The 22021-nt window shown below is 42.8% G+C and overlaps 1 protein-coding gene across 1 annotated transcript in view; it reads right to left on the reverse strand.

Annotated features, from left to right (window-relative positions):
- The window catches only part of LOC126298149 (uncharacterized), a 29904-nt gene extending 9976 nt beyond the window's left edge, over nt 1-19928 (reverse strand). Inside the window, exon 1 of the mRNA XM_049989462.1 lies at nt 19748-19928. Within this exon, the coding sequence (XP_049845419.1) occupies nt 19748-19928 (181 nt within the window). The remainder of the gene's footprint in view (nt 1-19747) is intronic.
- Nucleotides 19929-22021: the final 2093 nt, after the last annotated feature.

The raw sequence follows: 22021 nt of genomic DNA on the forward strand, positions 1-22021 counted from the left end.
TCTTATTTCAATTTCCAGGAGTGTAGTATGGTGTATACATGCAGCGAATTTTACTACAAACTTATGATTTGGAGAGGTATCGAATAGCGTTACGTAGAGAAATCAAGAAAAGAGCTGTTATCAATATGTTCAGAGTGATTATAAATAAACTTTCGTTACTTGAGAGGTCCGCCATGACAAACGGATGATTGTAAGACAATAAAACTTTGTGGAAATATTTCTAAGGACACGCCGAAAAGAAATACTGAATAATCCATTGAAAAACCACATTTGAATTTCCACATAAGAAGGTAACATTTAACTGCACACCATCTTTACGCCCCAGGTTGCAAATGTTGTCCAATGGGACGAGCATCTGCATCCACGACAGCCTGGAACCACACTAGATTGCTCCACTGCTGCCACAAATAACGGTGGACCATGGAATGTTCAACTGTCGTGACACAGCTCGTGCACTGCTTGAAGATCGCGTATGGCGTCCAGAATTCTCAGCCATGACAACAGTAACTTCTCCAACAATCTGTGGCGCAATTGGCGGTCGGCCTGTCCCAGGAACAATTCCCAAATAGACAGTCAACATTAGAACATTGGAAGCGGTCAAAATGACACCTGTCATGCTTTCACGCTTCAATGTCATATACAATTTATTTGCCGTCTTAGTGAATTCATACGACTCTTCCTAATTTTCTTCGACATTTCATCCGATATTTCTAGAACGGTGGAAGAGGTCAATTTGACCCCACTGTAATTCATCATCTAAATATATGTAAATTATCCAATCGTGAAGCGGCAACAGTCAGCAGTCATGCAGAGCAGTTCCTGCTCACTGTTGCAACCTGGCATGTGTAAATCCCAATCTACCACAGTTTACATTGTGTCGTTCAGGTAATAGCCTTTGTCTGCGAAACACGTTTTCGAAGTGTATCATCAGTGCGGGCTTTCTGATGAAAAAGTATTCTATCTCTTAGAGAATTGAATCGGAAATTAACTTCATTGATGGTGGTGATTAAGTACGTGAGACAAGTGAAGATGAAGACATTGTCAACGAGGAGCGAGTACTGGAAGAGGATTCATGTGCTGACCTAGGTCAAGCATCACAGCAGGCACATGTGGGTAGCGTCTAGAGAGATGGTCGCTAGGGATGAAACCGTATGGTAGATACCTATTTATCTTCTTCTGCGAGAAGGTCGGCGGTCAATGTACTGCTTACGCTTGCCGACGAGTAGACGGCTCTGTCACCAGTGCCTTTCGTCTTATTTTTGACGAAGCAATGCTACGTCTCATGAAGAAATACACAGAATCAAATGTTCGAAATGCACTAAAACACAACGCTTGACCTGCGTCATTTGAGGAACTGGAGGAACTGATGGTCATCATGTATGCTCCAGGTGTCATTTGTACAAAAGGTATGTCTATGAATGATCTCTGGACGCACATGTTGGAGCCTACTTTTATCAAGGACATAATGCCAAGTGACAACCCGAGCTGAACGCCTGGTGGCCAACAAATTTGCTCTTGTACCTCAAATTTGGGGAAAGTTCACTGAAAACAATATTCGTTCTTACAACCCTGGGGAAAATATGACCACTGACAAGCAGCTATTACCAAGCAAAACAAGATGCAGGTTCACTCATTTCATGTCCAACAAATCACAAACATGGTCTCAAATTCTGGTTGGCTGTCGAAGTAACGACAAAGAATATATGTAATGATGTCCCAGACATCGGCAAAGAGGACATGCATAAAGAAAAGCAATCACTTGGAGATTGCGCCGCTTTGCGTCTCATAGTGCAGTTTGTAAATCAAAGAAGAATGTAGCGACAGACAACTTGTTTACATCTTTTCAACTTGCTAACAAACTCAAAGAAAAGAAAATTTCATTCCTTGGTACAATGAATAAGATCCACCGTGAAATCCCCCATGAAGTAAGGGAGCCCAATGCCGAAATACACTCCAACCCCATCCTGCAACATAGTTCTAAACATTCATGGTGGTATCTGTTCTATATCGTGTCTCCCTACCACTTTCGCGCAACGACGCTCTGAGCGTGTGTTTTTGGAATAAATTAGTTTGAAACTAGGACCTGTTGCTGGTAAGGAGACGCCAGACCGCACATGACAGGTAGAATTCAGAAGAGTTCAGTGAGACTAGCGATGATATAACCAAATACTTAATGATTTCAGCGTCAGCTCCACTGCACTCACTGTAAAAGAATCTTAATACTAACTAAATTTAGTGGAAGGGGTTCAAGGCTTTCCTATTTTTAGTTAGCTGGTAAAATAACGTCGAAAAATCAGTTAAGTTTACTATTGGAAATTTTATTCTACTCACAAAACATTGTTTATAAATTGTACTACTGATAAAAGGAAGTGTTTTAACACAGGATGGTAAAAACCAACTGCGTTCAACAAAAATGTGATCGAATATTCCCTGAGTGGGTTTCGAAGTTCTACAATGGATCGAAGAATGACCTATGCCATATAAAATCTATAATCTAGGTTTAAATTAAGTTTCACAAATGAGAAAACCATAAAAATGGTCTACAGTGATCCTCAATTATCTTTAATTACTTATCTAAATTGTCGTCAATTACAGTGGCTGATGTGGCTTATCAGTAATTATATAACAGAGAAATCATCGCGTTTCAGATTTTTACTTCAAGTGGCAAATGTTAACACCGTCAGCTTTAATATACGATCGACACTAGTATTACGCAAAAAGGGGTGTAACAGATGAGACTTCTGCAGTTCTGAGTGAAGCTTTATGCACTGTTATGCGGCATCGCATGCGTTCATTACCTTGTCCGTGTTCGTCAGGGGGGCGGCGGCTGGCGCAGCAGCCATCCAGCTCGCCGTCTCGGAACTAACTCTCTCCTAACTTCTCCTTACTGCAATTTGGTTTAAAAAAAACTATCTGGCTGTGTTTTCATCTGACCAATCAGAGTCTCAATGTTTAACCTTAAGCTCCGCCTACAAAAATTCTGTCTATCCAATGAGAAACGTTATACTTTTCGTGGTGGGGCAATGTTTTTAAAGTTTGCAACGTAACAGAGACGCGAAAAAGTCTCACGCTAAGACCTGCGGGTGGTGTGGCCCTAGTGGTTAGCTGGCGACGTGGGTGTCCAGTCCGTCCCTTATCGCTGGGCCTTCTAGCTTAACACGGTTCTGCGCTCGGCTTATGTTCTCGTTTTTCACTCGGAACTGCGTCGGTCTCACGGTGGGAAGGTACGACATGCATTTAGGCATTCTTGGGTTAGTCTGTGGTATTCCATTTTCTCACTCGTTACTCGTATTACTTTGGTTAATTTAATGTCACGATTTATTCGGAGCTATGTGACATACTACTGGATTTGCTTATCGTGTCAGTGTTTTCATGGAAGGTGTTGGATTTGCCTGACACCTTACATAGTGGCAAGACAGACTGCATCATGACCGTATACCAAGGAAATATAAGAAAAATGTCGTTCTTCTGAGTACACTACATGCTGAAGTAGCTCTAAGCACGGAACGAAAAAGAAACTTGACTTCATAACATTCTACAATGCAACAAAGTATGGTGTGGACGTGGTTGATCAAACGACCCGTAAATATACTACAAAGGTTGCATGTAGCAGATTGTCGATGTCCGTCTTGTACAACATTTTGGACATGGCGAAAATAAATTTACTGGTCAATTACAACATAGTAACGAACAAGAAAATGAAGTAGTTCATTTTTCAGCTAGCGAAGGTACTCAAGGGACCGAATGAGCAAGAAAATCAGGCAAAGGAAGAAGATACGGGACTGAAATGCCATAGAAAGCGGAGGAAGTGCCAAATCAACCTCTACAAAGGCAACAAGAACAGCGAAAACTGTGAAAAGTGCCACAAAACCGCAAGCGGAAAATGTGCGCATAAAACAGAAATTACCTGTGCTATGTGCGTCTAGCAGAGTCTACTGACTTGTGTGAAATGTAATACAAAGCCATGCGTAGAACACATGGGCCAAATATAGTAAATATCTCTAGTAGGTTACACAAATAGTTAATAAATGAACATCTACAGTTTAGGAAATTTGTTAGCATTAGCAACAATAAATTCGTAAAATATTTTGCTGTTGAAATAAATAGCTAGTTATTAACTATTGTGTTAAATAATTATTGTGGTTACTAGAAAAAAGGAATGGGTTAATAAGCACTAAAACAAAATACTTGTTTAAGTCAAATATGAAAATGTTTTATGTGGGGTCAGAATGACCCCTCTCCGCTATTTTCACAATGTCATAAAATCTGCCGTTTTAGTGTTAATCCGAACTACTGAATCATGTTCAAACCCAGTGCAGAAAGAGCACGTCTCGGTATTCCTCCAATGCGTCGATAATGGCGAAGAGCAGAAGCACTATTGTTGTTTTGATAAAACAGCTTGGCAAGCAAATCCCTGCTTCCTGTCTGCAACTGTAATGAACACTGATGCTTGTTTCACCTACCAGTACCGCCGCTTAAGCGGCAAGTCATGACACTAACACTAATAACAACGCAAATCCTGCCGGGCACAGTCTGAACAACGTTCCTCTAAATTTGGGTACTCATACGGTAAATAGTTTTTCGTCTACACTGCTCAAGCAGCGAAAGTTTAATTCTAACCACTTTGCACAGCAGTTTTACTGGATTGTCATGCAGTATGTGTGGGGTACAACCCAAGAACACAAAATATGCAACACCGAGAATACCGTGTAGTGGAGTCACTTTCAGGAATCTACACTTACGAAGAATAATTCATCGCTAGGAATTAAGATGAGTTTTGTGCGTCAGCAAGCAATATTATAAACAATAAAAAGGTGTCAGTGCCTGACACTGGTACAGAATTACGTGCATATTTGGATATTAAACCAACTTGCAGTGCATAAATGATTGTCTCCACAAACGCGATATTTCTGATACATAGGAGCTGAAATAGAATCAGCACTAAAGTGCATTTCCTGATGCTGCACCTGAAATCACGTAAGCACATAGGTCTGTTTCCAGACTTTGAGTTTCCACTATCACCAACATCTGTACCATTCTTCGAACTGCTAGAGCTGCATAGTGCACCTATGAATGTTGTTATTCTCTGCAACAGACACTGAGGTGACAAGTCATGGGATACCTCCTAATATCGCGTCGGACCTCCTTTGGCCCGGCTTAGTGCAGCAGCTCGACGTAGCAGGACTCAACAACTCGAGGTCCCCTGCAGAGATATAGAGCCATGCTGCATCTGTAGCTTTCCATAATGGCGAAAGTGTTCCCGGCGAAGGATTTTGTGCGCGAACTGACCTCTCGATTATGTCCCATAAATATTCTATGGAATTCATATCGCTCGAATTTCCCGTACGTTCATGAAACCAATCGCGATAAATGTTGGCCTGGTATAATGGTGCATTGTCATCCATAAAAATTCCATCGTTGAATGGCTGCAAATGGTCTCCAAGTAGCTGAACAGAGCCATTTCCAGTCAATGATTGGTCTAGTCGGATCAGAGGACCCAGCCCACTCCATGTGAATACAGCTTAAACCATTATGAAGCCATCACCAGCGTGAACAGTGCCTAGTTGACAACGTGGGGCTGCGGCTTCGTGGGATCTGCGCCACACTCGAACTCTACCATTAGCTCTTGTCAACTGAAATCTGGACTCATCCGACCAGACCACGGTGGTCCTGTCGTTTAGGGTCCAACCGATATAGTTACGAGCCCAGGAGAGGCGCTGCAGGAGATGTCGTGCTGTTACCGAAGGCACTCGCGTCGGTCGTCTGCTGTCAGAGCCCACTAACGCCAGTTTTCAGAGCACAGTCGTAACGGATACGTTCGTCGTACGTCCCACATTGATTTCTGTGGTTATGTCAAGCAATGTTGCTTGTCTGTTAGCAGTGACAACTCTACGCAAACGCCGCTGCTCTCGGTCGTTAAGTGGAGACCGTCGGCCACTGCGTTGTCCGTGGTGAGCGTAATGTCTAAATGTGGTACTCTCGGCACGCTCTTGACACTATGGTTCTCGGAATACTGAACTAACAATTTCCGAAATGGAATGTCTTAACCGTCCAGCTGCAACTACCATTCCGCAATCAGTCTTCGTGCGGCCCTAACCACGTAGGAAACATTCACATGAACCACCTGAGTACAAATAACAGCTCCGTCAGTGCACTGCGCCTTTATACCTAGTGTACGCGATTCTACCGTCGTCTGTATAAAAGTGCATGTCGGTATCCCTTGACTTTGTCACATCAGTGTAAAAGATAAATGCAAGTGACAGTAAACGTATTGTTAAAGGTTGGGCATCAGACTGAGTGTGCACAGGTAATTTTTGAAAATCCATGATTTATTGACATGACATTAGTGGTACCAGTCTATTAACTGTACAAGTTCTACCAGAATTCAGCCTAAATAACTGCAGTATTCAACTTGACGTGTGTTAGCTCAGCCATCTAGTGAACTGTGGATAATCGTCTCTGCTAGTACCCTTGCTCGTGTGGATTTTACGGAAATATTTGGCATAAACTTACAGCACTTAACTATAAGAACACTGCAGAACGATTTTTTGCTACGAATTTCAATTAGTGTTGTGCTTCAGTACGCAGTATGTTCGATACAAATGTGTCACTACCTGAATTATGGGTATTTTTGTACTTACTTGTATATCCAACTAAGTTAACCCAAATTTTAAAAAATAAAATAAAAAAGATAAATATCTATCTCTTTAATCTGCGTTTCATTTCATCAGAAACCTCGAACATGTTGAATAAAATATGCAGTTATGATCACTGAAGTACAAAAAGATAACAAGAATGATTTATCTACATCTTCATCTACATAGATACCCTTAAAGCCACCCTACGGCACGTGGAGGGTGGTATCGTGTACCACTGCTAGTCATTTCCTTTCCTGCTCCACTTGCAGATAGTGAGGGAAAAACGATTGTCTATATGCCTCCGTATGAATTTCTCGTATCTTATCTTCGTGGTCCCCACGCCAATTTATGTTCGTTTCAGTAGACTCGTTCTGCAACTAGCTTCAAACGCCGGTTCTCTAAATTTTCTCAATAGTGTCCCTCGAAAAGAACGTCGCCTTTACTGCAGAGATTCTCATTTGAGTTCCCAGAGCATCTCCATAACACTAGCGCGCTGTTCGAACCTACCAATAACAAATCTAGCAGCCCACCTCTGAACTGCTTCGATGTCTTCCTTTAGTCCGACCTGGTACGTATCCCAAACACTCGAGCAGTGCTCTAGAACAAGTCGCATTAACTCCCTGTATGTCGTCTCCTATACAGACGAACTACACTTTCCTAAAAATTTTCCAGTAAACTGAAGTCTATTCGCCTCCCCTACCGCAGTCCTTGCATGCTCGTTCCATTTCATATCACCTTACATCGTCATGTTTAAACGGCATGTCTGTGTCAAGCAGGGCACCACTAATGTTGAACCCAGGATTATCACCACTAATGTCGAACCCAGGATTATAGGTCTGTTTTTCCTACTCATTCGCATTAACGTACGTTATTTTAGATTTAGAGCTGGTTGCCATTCATAAACCCATCTAGCAATTTTGTCTAAATCACCTTGTATCCTCCTCCATTCACTCAAATTTGACATCACAGCACCATCAGCAAACAATCGCAGCAGCTTGTTGCCACCATGTCCGCCAAATCATTTACGTATGTAAAGAATAGTAGCAGTCCTACCACACTTCCCTGGGGCACTCCTGATGAGACCCCTGTCTTTGATAAACTCACCGTCGAAGACAACAAACTGGGTTCTGTGACAATAAGTCTTCGAGACACATTTCTGTTAACCTTGTGCTCGCAATTTCGTTAACAGACTGCGATGGGATACCGTGTCAAATGCTTTCGGGAAATCTAGAAATATGAAATCTGCTTGTTGCGCTTCATCCATAGTACGCACTATATCACTTGACAAAAGGGGCAAGCTAAGTTTCGCACGAGCGATGCTTTCTAAAACAATGCTCATTCGTTTCGGACCTGGGGAATCATTTGTTTCCAACTCTTTCAGTTGCTTCTCTACGCCAGGGCTGCTTACTACTATGTCGTCCATGCGGGTGGCCGTTAGATGGTCAAACGAGGTATGTTTGTACGATTCTCCCGTGTGAACGATTCCTTGAACGCGTAGTTTAAAACTTCGGCTTTTGTTTTGCTATCTTTGACTGCGACACTAGATTCGCCAACAAATGACTGAATGGAAGCCTTAGACTCGCTTAGCGATTTTACATAGGACCAGAATTTTTACAGGTTCTCTGCCAGATCTCTTGCAAAGGTATGACGGTGGCAGTTGTTGCATGCTACGCGCATAGATCTTTTCACAGACGCACGAATCTCTACTAACTTTTACTTGTTGTCGTTTGCGCATTCTCTTTTGAATCGTGAATGCAACAACCTCTGCTTCTTCAGAATTTTCCGAATTTCCTTATTAAACCATAATGGGTCTTTTCCATCCTTAATCCACTTACTAGGCACTTAATTATCCATACCATGATTTAAAATCTGCTTATCTTTGTCTATAATTTCTACGTCCACCTTACTGGACCTAAGTAACGTCAATTCACTGTCTAAATGAGAAACTAACAGCTGTTTATTTGCTCTATCTAGGAGAAACACTATCCTACCCAACTTGACTGGTTTATTAACTTTCGTAAACACAGATGCTATAATGACATCATGATCAGTAATCACCGTTTCTTCACTGACGTTATCGGTAAGATCCGGTCTATTTGTACTACAACGTCTGATATTTCTATTGTGCGTTGGCTGCCGATCTGGCTGCTCAAGATAGTTTTCAGAAAAGTGTTCAAAAGTACTTCGCACGACTGTTTGCCTGTACCCCATGCAATGATTCCGCAGACATCCCAGTCTATAATCGGTAGATTAAAATCGCCTCCAACTAGTACTAGATTATTTGAGTATTAAAGCGCTACTGACAGGAATTTCTTCGTATGACTCTAGAACTGTTACGGCGGAATCAGGTGGCCGGTAAAAACACCCAACAATTAACTTGGTTTCACCTAGACGTGTTGCACGCGACCTGGTAATTTCACTGTCACACTGCATTTTGACATTAATACAGACAATATTTTTAACAAATGCAATGAGCGCTCCCCATCCTAAGACGTATAATCTGTCTTTTCGATATACAGTCTTAGACATAAAAACTGACCACCGGCCGGCCGCCACAGAGACCAAGTCCGAGACGTTCACTGAAGGTGGCCAATAAAACTGAAAGCCCATGGCAACACTGTAAGATGCGGAAGTGTTAGGAGGAAGTGTTCTCTACTTCCGAGCTGATATGGGTGGAGTGAGCCCGTGGTCTTGCGGTAATCGTCGTGCATTCTAAACTTAGTCACATGTTCGCGTCCAGCTGTGTTTTTTTTTTTACCGCGTTTCGGGCCAAAGTTTTGAGTCTGATTGAACATCTAAGACAATTCGCTTAACATTCTACCCACCCGCAATAACAAGTATTCCAAAAACAATTCCGCAATACAGCTCGTGGCTGCGTCGCGATCATAACAGCTTACGCTCGAGCGTTTCCTCGCGCTGCAGCGGCTACCGGCAACCGGCCAGACGCTACCCGCAGCCTGAAATCCGGCGCCGCCCATGTGAAGGCGGCGCCACGCTGTCAGTGTATGTATCAATGCATTTTAGAATTTGAAGTTCTAGTTATCATGTTGCAGTTAAGCATTGGATTTTGCATACTTGAAAATCATGAACTACAGTTAAGCATTGTAAAATTGAGTCGCAAGTGGGAAAAGGTGTAACATCTGCAACACAACGTTTACATTTGGAATAACAGAGAGGTGAATGTAGAGGAGGCAGCTAGAAATATTTGAACAGTGTGTGGAGCGAGTGCTTTTGGGAAAAATACGCCAGAAAAAGATATTCTTGTTTCAACAAAGATCGTTCTGGCATGAATGATTTTCCACATAAAGGAAGTCTCGACTACTGATATATGTGACAGATTACCGTTTTACCATCATGTGACACTTGCATTCAACAGGCGAAGCTCAGAAGTCTGGTGTAGGAGTACTGCATGCTCTAATTCGAAACAACAAAAATCAATGTAGGGACTATTATTGAACATCATCAGGTGGCTCATTGAGCATTCCTATGCAGTACTGTTACTGGTGACGTGTTATGATGCCTTCGTCGTTAACTTCCTAAGAAGAAATGAAAAGCTGAGCCCCACCAAAAGACGTAGACTAGAAAAAATGGTTCAAATGGCTCTGAGCAGTATGGGACTCAACTGCTGTGGTCATCAGTCCCCTATAACTTAGAACTACTTAAACCTAACTAACCTAAGGACATCACACACATCCATGCCCGAGGCAGGATTCGAACCTGCGATCGCAGCAGTCGAATGGTTCCGGACTGCGCGCCTAGAACCGCGAGACCACCGCGACCGGCACGTAGACTAGAGCAAAGAGTAGTGTGAACATAATATTTTAATTTGATAGCTCCAAAAAGTGTGTTTTGGACTATGAATTCTGCCCCAAGGGGCGTGTGCAACACAGCTTTGTTGCATTTTTTACATACCGTAATTAGCACAATACCTTAAGGCTTGTTCTGCTGAAGAACTTGATATCCACAAGTCCTTAAATAAAAATCTCCTAGCGGTAGTAATGCATGGAAGGAGACAGACTGTTGGACAAAATAATGGACATCTCCCTGCTTTTTGCGTTTCCGATAGCGCCTACGATAAGAATCAGGTGTCATATTATGCTTCACAACCTTAAACTGTTTATTTTTATACTTCATACTAAACAGAAAATGTTATGATATGAGAAGAGGAAATGACTGATATGCTTCTCAGGTCTCACTTCATACTAAAACAAGGGCGTTAATACGAGAAGAGGAAATGAAATATACGTTTCCAAGACGTAATATTTCCTTGTGTGCTACTACTGCATACATGAAAACTCTGCAGTTAATATTTGTATGTTGGATAAAGTTTGATAGCACCTCATATTCCTTTGTGAGAAGGTTCCTATTTTCTTGGGATTCAAATAGAGTGGACATTTCATCACTGGTTAATATTCCGATGACTAATGACATGATACCCTTTGCAATTACTCCATGACACCTGTGAGTAGAGTCTCACGTTGGTTACTATAAGAGCACGCAACAAGTGATATCCGCTCACTGCAGTCAGAGCCAAGGCGATTTCTTTCTGTTTATGGCAAAGTGTCTGCTGCAGTGTCCACGCTCAGCCAACATAAACAAATCGCGGCGGCATTGGGCACTGCTAATCGCTGCACTCGTCGCGAGCCTCGACAACAAGAGCGCACTGTCTCTGGTAACGATACTATGGAGTTAATACATCTTACTTACCGTAATATGCAGGTCGTGGGTTGGGAAAAAATTCAGTTTGTAACTTCCCATCGCATACTCTACAGTCATATCTGATGAAATATTTATTGTTGGTTGTTAACACACACACACACACACACACACACACACACACACACACACACATTGATTACAGTGAGGGTGACAACTACTGTGTGTTTAAATAACAACATATGCACCAGTCAATTCCTCAGTTGGCGTCGAGTGGATGAGATTTTTCAATTACCTTGCACTGCAGGAATTATATGGAGGAGGCTGAAAGTAAATGGACTTGTATCTAAAGACCTGCGACAAAGCGAAGCTTGACCGACTATCAGATAATTGTCCACATGGGTTTTGTGGACGAGTATACTTTTAGTAACCAACCCATCCAAGATCATTACTTAAGATTTCTCGAAGGCATAGAGGCATTGATTTCATTTTTTATGTTCACACTAATCTTTGCTCTAGTCTACGTCATTTGGTGGGGCTCAGCTTTTCATTTCTTCTTAGGAAGTTAACGATGAAGGCATCATAACACGTCACCAGTAACAGTACTGCATAGGAATGCTCAATGAGCCACCTGATGATGATCAATAATAGTCACTCCGTTGATTTTTGTTGTTTCGGATTAGAGCATGCAGTACTCCTACACCAGACTTCTGAGCTTCGCCTGTTGAATGCAAGTGTCACATGATGGTAAAACGGTAATCTGTCACATATATCAGTAGTCGAGACTTCCTTTATGTGGAAAATCATTCATGCCAGAACGATCTTTGTTGAAACAAGAATATCTTTTTCTGGCGTATTTTTCCCAAAAGCACTCGCTCCACACACTGTTCAAATATTTCTAGCTGCCTCCTCTACATTCACCTCTCTGTTATTCCAAATGTAAACGTTGTGTTGCAGATGTTACACCTTTTCCCACTTGCGACTCAATTTTACAATGCTTAACTGTAGTTCATGATTTTCAAGTATGCAAAATCCAATGCTTAACTGCAACATGATAACTAGAACTTCAAATTCTAAAATGCATTGATACATACACTGACAGCGTGGCGCCGCCTTCACATGGGCGGCACGGGATTTCAGGCGGCGGGTGGCGTCTGGCCGGTGGCCGGTAGCCGCTGCAGCGCGAGGAAACGCTCGAGCGTAAGCTGTTATGATCGCGACGCAGCCACGAGCTGTATTGCGGAATTGTTTCTGGAATACTTGTTATGGCGGGTGGGTAGAATGTTAAGCGAATTGTCTTAGATGTTCAATAAGACTCATAACTTTCGCCCGAAACGCGGTAAAAAACACAGCTGGACGCGAACGTGTGACTAAGTTTAGAATGCACGACGATTACCGCAAGACCACGGGCTCACTCCACCCATATCAGCTCGGAAGTAGAGAACACTTCCTCCTAACACTTCCGCATCTTACAGTGTTGCCAGATTGTGCAGATTGCCGGACTTTGAGTTGTCAGGGGCGGTCAGTTTTATTGGCCACCTTCAGTGAACGACTCGGACTGTGGCGGCCGGCCGGCGGTCAGTTTTTATGTCTAAGACTGTACATGGAATGACTCGCTAAATATCTCAGAGCTTTCCATCTCGGGTTTCAGCCAGCTCTCGGTCTCAAGGATAGTACGAGCGCGAGATTTTCCTCGAGTAAATTTGGTAACTTTGTTACAGATACTTGGGCACTTTACTGATAAAGTTTTGCAGCCGAAGTGTCTTTACTCTGAACGCGGTCTAATTACCCTTGCTGCGTATCGACTGGCGAGTGTTCATCAGAGTACCTGAAACTACTGCCTATTCTAAAAGTCCTTATATGCACTCCACAATTACTCTATCTCAGTAGCTGCTCCTTTTGTGTAGTGCATCCCTGACCTATCAAGGGGAGTCCTACAAGTCTGCAACCGATAACACTGGTCAGCGTTTGGCCAAGACCCTCCACTCGGCTCCAAACGAAAGGACCCTGATCAATTCTGGGAACAATGCTGCAAACTGCCAGCCTTCACCATCTCCTCCAGTTACCTGTAGGAACTGAGGATGCCTCAGAACCCATGCCACAGGTGTCAGTGGTGCCAATGTGAGCCACAACTTGCACACGACTTCACTCTGCATGCTCGATAACTGCAGGCAATGCTGTCTCCACATCTCAGATGAGGCCCACCAGCAAACATGCTGAGTGCACATTCGCTTTCTTTCCAGCCCTGGAGCTACCTGCCCTTGGGACTCCATAATATGCCTGATGTTGGAGCTCCTAATAACAAATAAACCCCTTCCCCGTGTTCCTGCCCGGACCCTGCTGAAACAGCGACCATGTGTCCTCTCACAGGGTCAATGGGCGAGGCCAGACGGTCAGTGTCCATACTGGCCCTCTGTCTTGACCGACGCGAACCCATCAACACCTGCCACTCGTGCTGCTGTGATGGTGGATCTACTGTGTCGGGTACACTGAGGTGTGCCCATGGCAAAAACAAGCGACACCCGAGATTCTCGGCCACTTCTTCACCCCAAGGCAACAGCCCCAAGGTAACTGATTGTAGCCAAAAGTGCATTCAGCTGTTTGCAAACTGCTGCCAGCTCCTCCTACGTCTGCACACAGCACGCCATTCTAGCAAAACTAACTGAACTAAACTATAACAACAGACAGGATCCTAGATATGAAACTTTCTGCCCTCCTGATGTGCCTCCAATGGACGCTGATGCCTTAATGAGCTATGTAGCTGGCTTTCAGACGAAATGAAAACTACAGACTACACAAAATGCGAGCTTAAACATCTTAAACAGAGAAACAAGCACGAAATTCAAGAAATGTACTACGAGGAAAACACAGGAAAAGATAAACCCTTACCTTGTCGCTGTGCAGTTGGTCGTCTGCAGAGAGCTGGGGGCCTGATTTACATGTTCAGTAATCTGGATAAAGAGGAAGTCGACAAATATCTTAAGGAGAAACCGATAACAATCACCTTTGGACAGAAACATGTAGGAGGACAGTAGCTCAAGTTTAAACGAATAGCTGTCCCTATAGAGGATACGCACATATCTAGTAGAACAGTTCCTGGTGTGAGGGATCATGACTTCACAGTCCAGTTATTCCTATATCGAAGAGACTTAGGACATTTTTACACACTATGAAACTTAATAGTAGAGCTGTCGCCGAGTGACAGAGACTTAACAGTTGTTGCAAAGAATACACTACGTTACAGTAAAGTTAAATACTCTATCTTACGTCAGAAATTGTTACAAAACGCCTCTCAATATACAAAGTTTTATGTAGAGAAATCGCAAAACCGACAACCTGCATAAAAGGTGTAAAGGCGAGAGGGACCTTACTGTCAAAGTTGTTGTGTGTTGACAGGATATAGTACATTTTACACGAGATGAAACTGAACAGTTCAACTGATGCAACGTCACAGAGAGGCTCAACAGTTCATACATTTTCAGCTGTTATTACTATATTAGAGAATCTTAGCAGAGCAAGCACTTTCAGCTGTTGTTGGACATAGCAGTTCATTATCATTAAAAGACAAAATGTTTGTGCAGTGCAGTTGCTCAAAATTTATATTATGTACAATTGAACCATGCAGGATGTGAGCAGTGAGGAGGTAAGCCATACTTTCCCAGTAGCTATACTGTGATGGCTCTGGGGCAGAGTGCATTGTTGCCAGATTTCCATGGTGTCATTGATGAAGTCATGAATTGTTGCCAGATTCCTCCACCTTCCCTTCTGACAAAGGCGAATTGTCCACTGCAAGAGGAAATTCAAAAAAGGAATGGAAATTCAAAAAAACCCAGTTGTGCTACAGAGATTTCACCCCATTCTCATGACACCACTATGGAAGTAGGGCTGTTACCCTACATATAAATTGGTGGGAAATCCAAGATGGCGCATTGCCTTGTACCTCATAGTACATCAGTTGTGCTAAGTATAGCATATACACACGGCTTACTAAAAAAAAATTTCAGATTGAGGTGGTGGTGGTCGTACAGTGACATCATCCTCAATGACATCATTTACAGATGCACCAATAACTGATTGCCAGTTATCTGATGATACATCAGTTGCTACCCCACTGTCAAATAAACTAGTGGCAGCTACGGAGATAAAGAAAACATAACTCATAAAAATTCATCAATAATTTCATGATTATCAGCTACTGCACAGATAAATAAATATACAATAATCATTAACACCTCTGGTGTCAAATAAACTCAATACTCACACTACACTGACTGTATGCACACATCTTCTGTATCAAAGTCATCTACATCCCTGATATACGTCAGCAGTACGCAAGTGACTCAGCTTACTACCAGTGGCAGCTTCACCATCAGTGCTCATAGAACGCTTTATTGTGGAAAACAATGTTAGCACTGAAGGAACTGCCCCCGGAGACTGTGGCTTATATAAGGAGAACAGAATGTTTCTAGGACCTCTCCAGCACAATCATAAATTTTATTATCATTACCACTATACTCCCAAAACTTTTTAGACAAAGCATTCCTAACAAGAAGACAAATAACAGATCATAGTGTAACGTCTCATTAGGAGCTATCTACCATACTTTTGGAACAATGCAGACCTCACAGACAATGATAAAACAGAAAGCGTGAGAGATTGCAGGGCACTCTCACTTCTGATTTGGTGTAGGGAATACGATCTAAGACCATTTGACTTCATACATTGTGATGAAATGGTAGGCAGAAGTTTGTGGTCTTGTTTGCATGCTCTAGGGAACGAAATACGGTAAGCTTTACCTGCGTTCAAATGAACAGGGTGCCGACTTAAATGACTGCAGTAAAAGCACGGCGTTGGTGGGTTGCCAAAGCGCGTTTTTCTGGAGAACGATGAAGGGACATTTCCAGACGGCCCCGTGCCGCGGTCGCATTGTGCAAAACACATTAGCTCTGGCGCCAGACATCCAGGTATACGGCCTAGCGCCGAAAAGTCGCTGACAGCGTATTGTATGCCTTGTTAGCGAGCAAGCCGGCAAAAGAAATGCAAACGTTCTGCAAATGTCCGTGGGACAGGAAAACTGGTGTCCAGACGTGCAGACTCTGTATCAAAACATCTTTTGTCAATGCAAGTTTATGGCCATTCTTTGCAAACTTTGAAATGGACGCAACAGGGGAGATAACAAGCTGTTTATAGAGGGCTGTGCTTCCACCCTGTATTGTGTTAGCAAAACACGTCAAACATGTGGGAAAGAGGCCGCGAAGCTGAATTTTTCCCGTTTTCTGGCAATTAACTTTAAGTCTCTGATTGGTCAAATCGGTTTGCAGTGCAAAGAGCATTCACCGAGCTTAGAATTCCGGGCTCCAGCTCGTGATTGGCTTATGCGAAATTGGGGGGGAAGTCAAAAAGATAAATGTGCTTTTGGAACCGAGTTGACGAGGAAACAGAGAAAGGGAGATCGACACTCTGGTACAAGTCTCTTGTACTGGCACTTCACTAGTAAAGAGATGCAGGTATCTACTTAATCAGTGAGACTTGTGTCCTTTACTAGGGTGCGACTTAGAGCCTGTTCCAGTCACCTTCTGAACCATCAGAGGTACTGCTTATATCAACACAGTCACAACGAGTGACGTGGGGGTGTACTTATTTGTCTTGATTCGGCCGCCTAAACATTTGACATATTCTGACACGCACAGTCATGGCATGGAGTCAAACTGGTTTGGCAGACCAGCAAACTGGTCCACCTGCACACTGGAATCCGTCGGGGTTTCAGTGGCTCTTAGGGAAGTACCTGCATTCTGAATTAACAGAACGTGAGACCGCTTACTTGCATTTTTCGGGAACGCGCATTTAATAACAGATTGCCACCGTCCATGACTTCAGTCGCCGAAACCATCGTAGTGTGGTGCCTTGACCAGTAGGATGGTAAAGTATTCACTGCTGCGAAGTAGGTCTATAATATCTATTTCTCAGCACCCTGTGCTTTCGAACCATATTTCTCCTTTTTTTTTTGTACGGTAGAATAAACATGCTTGGAGGTGGCATAGTTTGATGCCATAACCTGTATTCACGTGTATAAAGTGAGATAGAGCGACTAGTGTTCTGGTTAGTGTCGTGTGTCGATCGCCAGCAGATCACTTTGTCCACCATAGATGCCATTTTAGTAAGGCTTTTGTTACATTAATTTTTTGTGTGATGATTCTTTAATAATTTTGTTGTCTTGCCTTGTTTAAGATCAATAAATCAATTGTGAATTAGACTAAAACTTCTCCCTGTGTTCTGATTAACAGTTCCTTCCCATTTTTATGGCAGTCTACACCAGAAACATAAGGAATAGCTTTTTCATTTGGTTCCACTGCATGTATCTTTTACTTCAATATCCGTAATCTTCTTTCAAGCCATACGTTCCCCAAACATTCTTCCAATCCCCTTTACAATACTGTAAACAACGAGAGGATGCCGAAATGTTCTTCAAACACTGCTGACTAAGGTCACAGAACCTCCATATTGCACTAGGAAGCATTAGCATAACAAACAAGATGGGACACTACATCCAAACAGACTGCCTCATATTTATAATCCCAGTCGGCCTCAGTGAAAAGAGCTTGGCCCAGTTAGTGAGCGAGATAAAAATTGATAGGCCATCAGTATCTCATGTTGTTGTTCTATCCAGTATCAGACTGTGGGGACACATGGACTATGACCCCACATGCAGGGAGCCACTAGTTAGATTGGATACTGGGGAGGTAGTAAAAGTGGTAACAAAAATAAGATTTAGAAATTAGCACTATATTCTAAAATTAGCACAGAACAACACACTCTTAATCGAGGGCGGCCTCCAGTGACATTCATAGAACGACATATAGAAATTGCATTACTCTGTAGTTACCGGTACACAAATTTAGCAGAGAACACTTCTGAGAGAGAATACTGAACCGTGATAAATAGGTTTCGACAACAAAAGGGGGCGATGGGGGTTGGCAGAATTTACTGCAAGGCTGGCACTGCTGCTCTCCTGTAATATCGCGAAATACTCGCTATCGTCAAACTATAGGAACGGCGATAGAATCCTAGCATCATTATTAGACTGTGCCCAAAGTCACGAAGCGTTAAGCTTTATCGTCACATGGTGCAGTGTATGTAGGGACAATTGGTGGTCGTAGGCGAGACAGCAGCTAGTGGACATTCCAACAAGACGTTCCAGAATCCCCTGGTGCTTCGAAGCTCAGGGCTTTTGTTCACTGGTCGCCACCCCACATCAGTGTGTCTACAGCTGAAAAAAGTAGCTCTGGTGCTAACTTGCCGTGTGGTCAAGTGGCTAGCTGCGGCCTGCTGGGCCGTAGACCTGGCAACTTCCTTTTTGCCCCAAAAGTTTCCTAACATGGCACAGCCTCAGCCATTGGGACAGCAGGAGCTTCTGTGTTCATGCACACCTCAAGACAAAGAAGAGGCTCCATTTAAACTTGAATCCTTTTAACGGCCGCCGCCATTTCCTCTCAAAATAATGGCCGCCGAGATCTGTTTACAGATCTTGGTTCCTATGTACCTGCGGAATTATTATTACAGGATTTGTTTCGTTTCTGCAATTATTTGGGTGCTTTAATTCGCAGTTGAATCCTTAGATACTTCAAAATAAAACTGATATGCAAACTGTGGATACAGCAGCGGTTTGTTCCTCGTCAAAAAGTCCTGGATCTGTCACCTGATTTCATATTCATTTGTAACTCTCCACCCATCCTTCGTTTCTGGCCTTGTGGAACCGCCCATGTGCTCATCATTGCATTTGGTACTCTTGGGAGGGTTCATAACACGATGTGTTACGTTACAGAGTCATCTACCATACTTTTCCAACGAAGCAGTTCTCTTCGCCAATAATGAAATCATAAGGCACAGACCTTAATCACATCTCAAGTTTACAACAGAGGTTTTCTAGGACCTCTTCAATGTAGTCGTAAATCTGGCATGCTATTTTGTATTCTGTTTATGTGGTGATTCCGTGTAATTTTATCGTAAACTGATCACAAGATTAAGAACATGGTACCTACTGCATTCAGGATCTCGTGGAACTTAAATTGAATTTTCTGAAAGGTGGGAAATAATATACTAGAGTACATTTTTTCAACATGTATTGGTTGTGGGGTTCATGTCTGTCTGTGGGACTCTTGTGAACTTTGTGAGACGTCAACAGTCCTCTCCAGCCCAATATATCATATTACCTGAAATTGAACTTCTATGAAATGGCCCAACTTGAGGAATACATATTACAGGAATTTGGAGAAAATTTATAACAAATAATTCTTCTTTTAATAAAGGTGAAGAGCCCAATGTCTTATATGAGACTAGGTGCATTTACACTTTAATTTTTAACAGCAGGCAGGTATATCTTCATTACACATGTCATTTCTATAAGAACAGGTGCATTTACACTTCCTTAAAAGTATTTAAATACGAACACCTACACTTCGAAGTCATCCAGATGAGTACACTGATCTCTGCATATGTGCCAGCAGCAGCAGTTGTGGCCAGTGCTACAGTATCCTGCTGCCCAGAGGCGGCCCCTCCCGCTCTCTGGCAGTGATGTGCACATACTCTGCTACTGCAAACTTTAGTGGTGGTGGTGTGCTGGCGACAGCAGCACATCATGCAAGGTTGGTGCAGGCTACAGAGGGCCCTTTTCCAGTGAGGTGTTTGTTTAAACAAAGACAAACATCCCTGTCCTTCCCCAGTATAGAAAAAGTGGACAAATCTAAACTTAGGGGAATTCGACTTTAACTTAGGAGAATCAGCGCGTGTGACATCAGGCTGGGAAACCTCAGTGACCCTCTTGCTTCCACACTTAGCTTAGGTGACCTATCTCCACCAGTATCTTTGATTTCCCACCAGTTTATACTTAGTACAAACCCACTCCCACAGTGATGTCATAGGAGTGGAGCAAAACCCTGGGCTACTTTGAATTTCCCACCATTTTTTTTGGATATCCCACCAAATCTCGAATTTCCTGTCATTTCGTTGGCCTATGTTAGAGGAGGTGGGAGGAAGGGGATGGGAAACCTGGCAACAGCGTATGACATCATCACTTATGTCATCAGCAATATAACAATGGATGCTGTCCCAGAACCTGTGCAAGATACCTGCTAGGTTCAAGGGTCCACACCCTCAGTCAGCCTGGCCTCACGATGAAAGTAGTTTAAACCATTATATCTGAGAATAAAAAGTCACTTTTACAGAGAAAACGTAGAACCAGTTTAAGCCTCTATCAGTTGTCCACCTATATCAGAGGTAACGAATGCAGAATACCATACTTAATATGGACAGCAAGAAGGAGAGGGCATTCCAAAAGGATGTGAGCTACTATCTATCAGGCTCTGCAACTAGAACGTGGGAGTGACTTGTTATGAGGTTCATTCAAATGAAACCTGGTCAGCCACGCAGGTTTAGCTGACCGGTCTAAGGCGCTGCAGTCATGGACTGTGCAGCTGGTCCTGGCAGAGGTTCAAGTCCTCCCTTGGGCATGGGTGTGTGTGTTTGTCCTTAGGATAATTTAGGTTAAGTAGTGTGTAAGCTTAGGGACTGATGACCTTAGCAGTTAAGTCCCATAAGATTTCACAGACATTTGAACATTTTTGAAACCTCGTCAGTATGTCTGCCTTTGCCTTACACATAAGGTGGCACCATGTAACTATGGGTATGGTAGTGTCATCTATTGGTAGAGAGACTGACGGGTGTGCACCATTTGATGTTGCATACCGCCAGTGTGGTTTCACGCCGAAGAGAAGGTGGTCACAGAAGTTATCTCCCACTACCGAAAATGCAGGCGAGTAAGCAGGAACAACGAGGAGTCATTCGATTTTTGGTGGTGGACGGAGTTGGAGGCCGTGAAATGTATCAATGGATGAAGGCCATGTACGGCGGGTACAGTGTGAGTCGTTAAAGTGCTGTGGAATGGCGCAAACGATTCATTGAGGGGTGTGAGTCACTGGAAGACGAAGCTCGTCCTGGACAGGCTCTTCATATCGTCACACTGGAAATGGTTGCGCAAGTGAATGCCTTAGTCTTGGACAACCACAGAATCACCGTGGACTACATCCATCGGTTGCTGGGTATTAGCGTGGGCATCGCCCACACAATAATGCATCAAGACTTAAACTCCCGGAAAATCAATGCGGTGAAGGCGGCATTAGATTAGATTAGTTTTTCGTTCCATAGATCCGTGTTGAGGAGATCCTCGTGGATGTGGAACAAGTAACCTTTCTTTTTTTTCTTTTTTTTCTTTTTTTTAAGCTGAAATAACAATACTAATAGTATAAATATATGCAACACCTCATTTGTTTCTATTGAAAAATTCGTCAATGGAGTAGAAGCAGTTGGCCACTAGTAAGTATTTCAGGCTCCTTTTAAACTGATCTCTATTTGTAACTAAATTTATGTTTGCTGGCAAATTATTGAAGATCAGTGTTGAACTAAAGTAAGTGCTTTTAAGTCCTTGTGCAGATCATTTTTGTTCCTGGTATTGTTTGTTGGAAAAAGAAATATATAATTTAGGACAAATTTCATTAAGGAGTAAATATACTGAGAGGCAGTAGTCAGTATACCCAGTTCTTTGAAGAGGTTTCTACAGGACGTCCGTGAGTTTACTCCACAAATAATACGTATTACACGCTTTTGGACTCTGAAAACTTTTGACTTGAAGAGTTACCCCAAAAGCATTATACCATATGACTTTATAGAATGAA

Source organism: Schistocerca gregaria, chromosome X, assembly GCF_023897955.1.
Source record: "Schistocerca gregaria isolate iqSchGreg1 chromosome X, iqSchGreg1.2, whole genome shotgun sequence".
In the NCBI taxonomy this organism is placed as follows: Eukaryota; Metazoa; Arthropoda; class Insecta; order Orthoptera; family Acrididae; genus Schistocerca; species Schistocerca gregaria.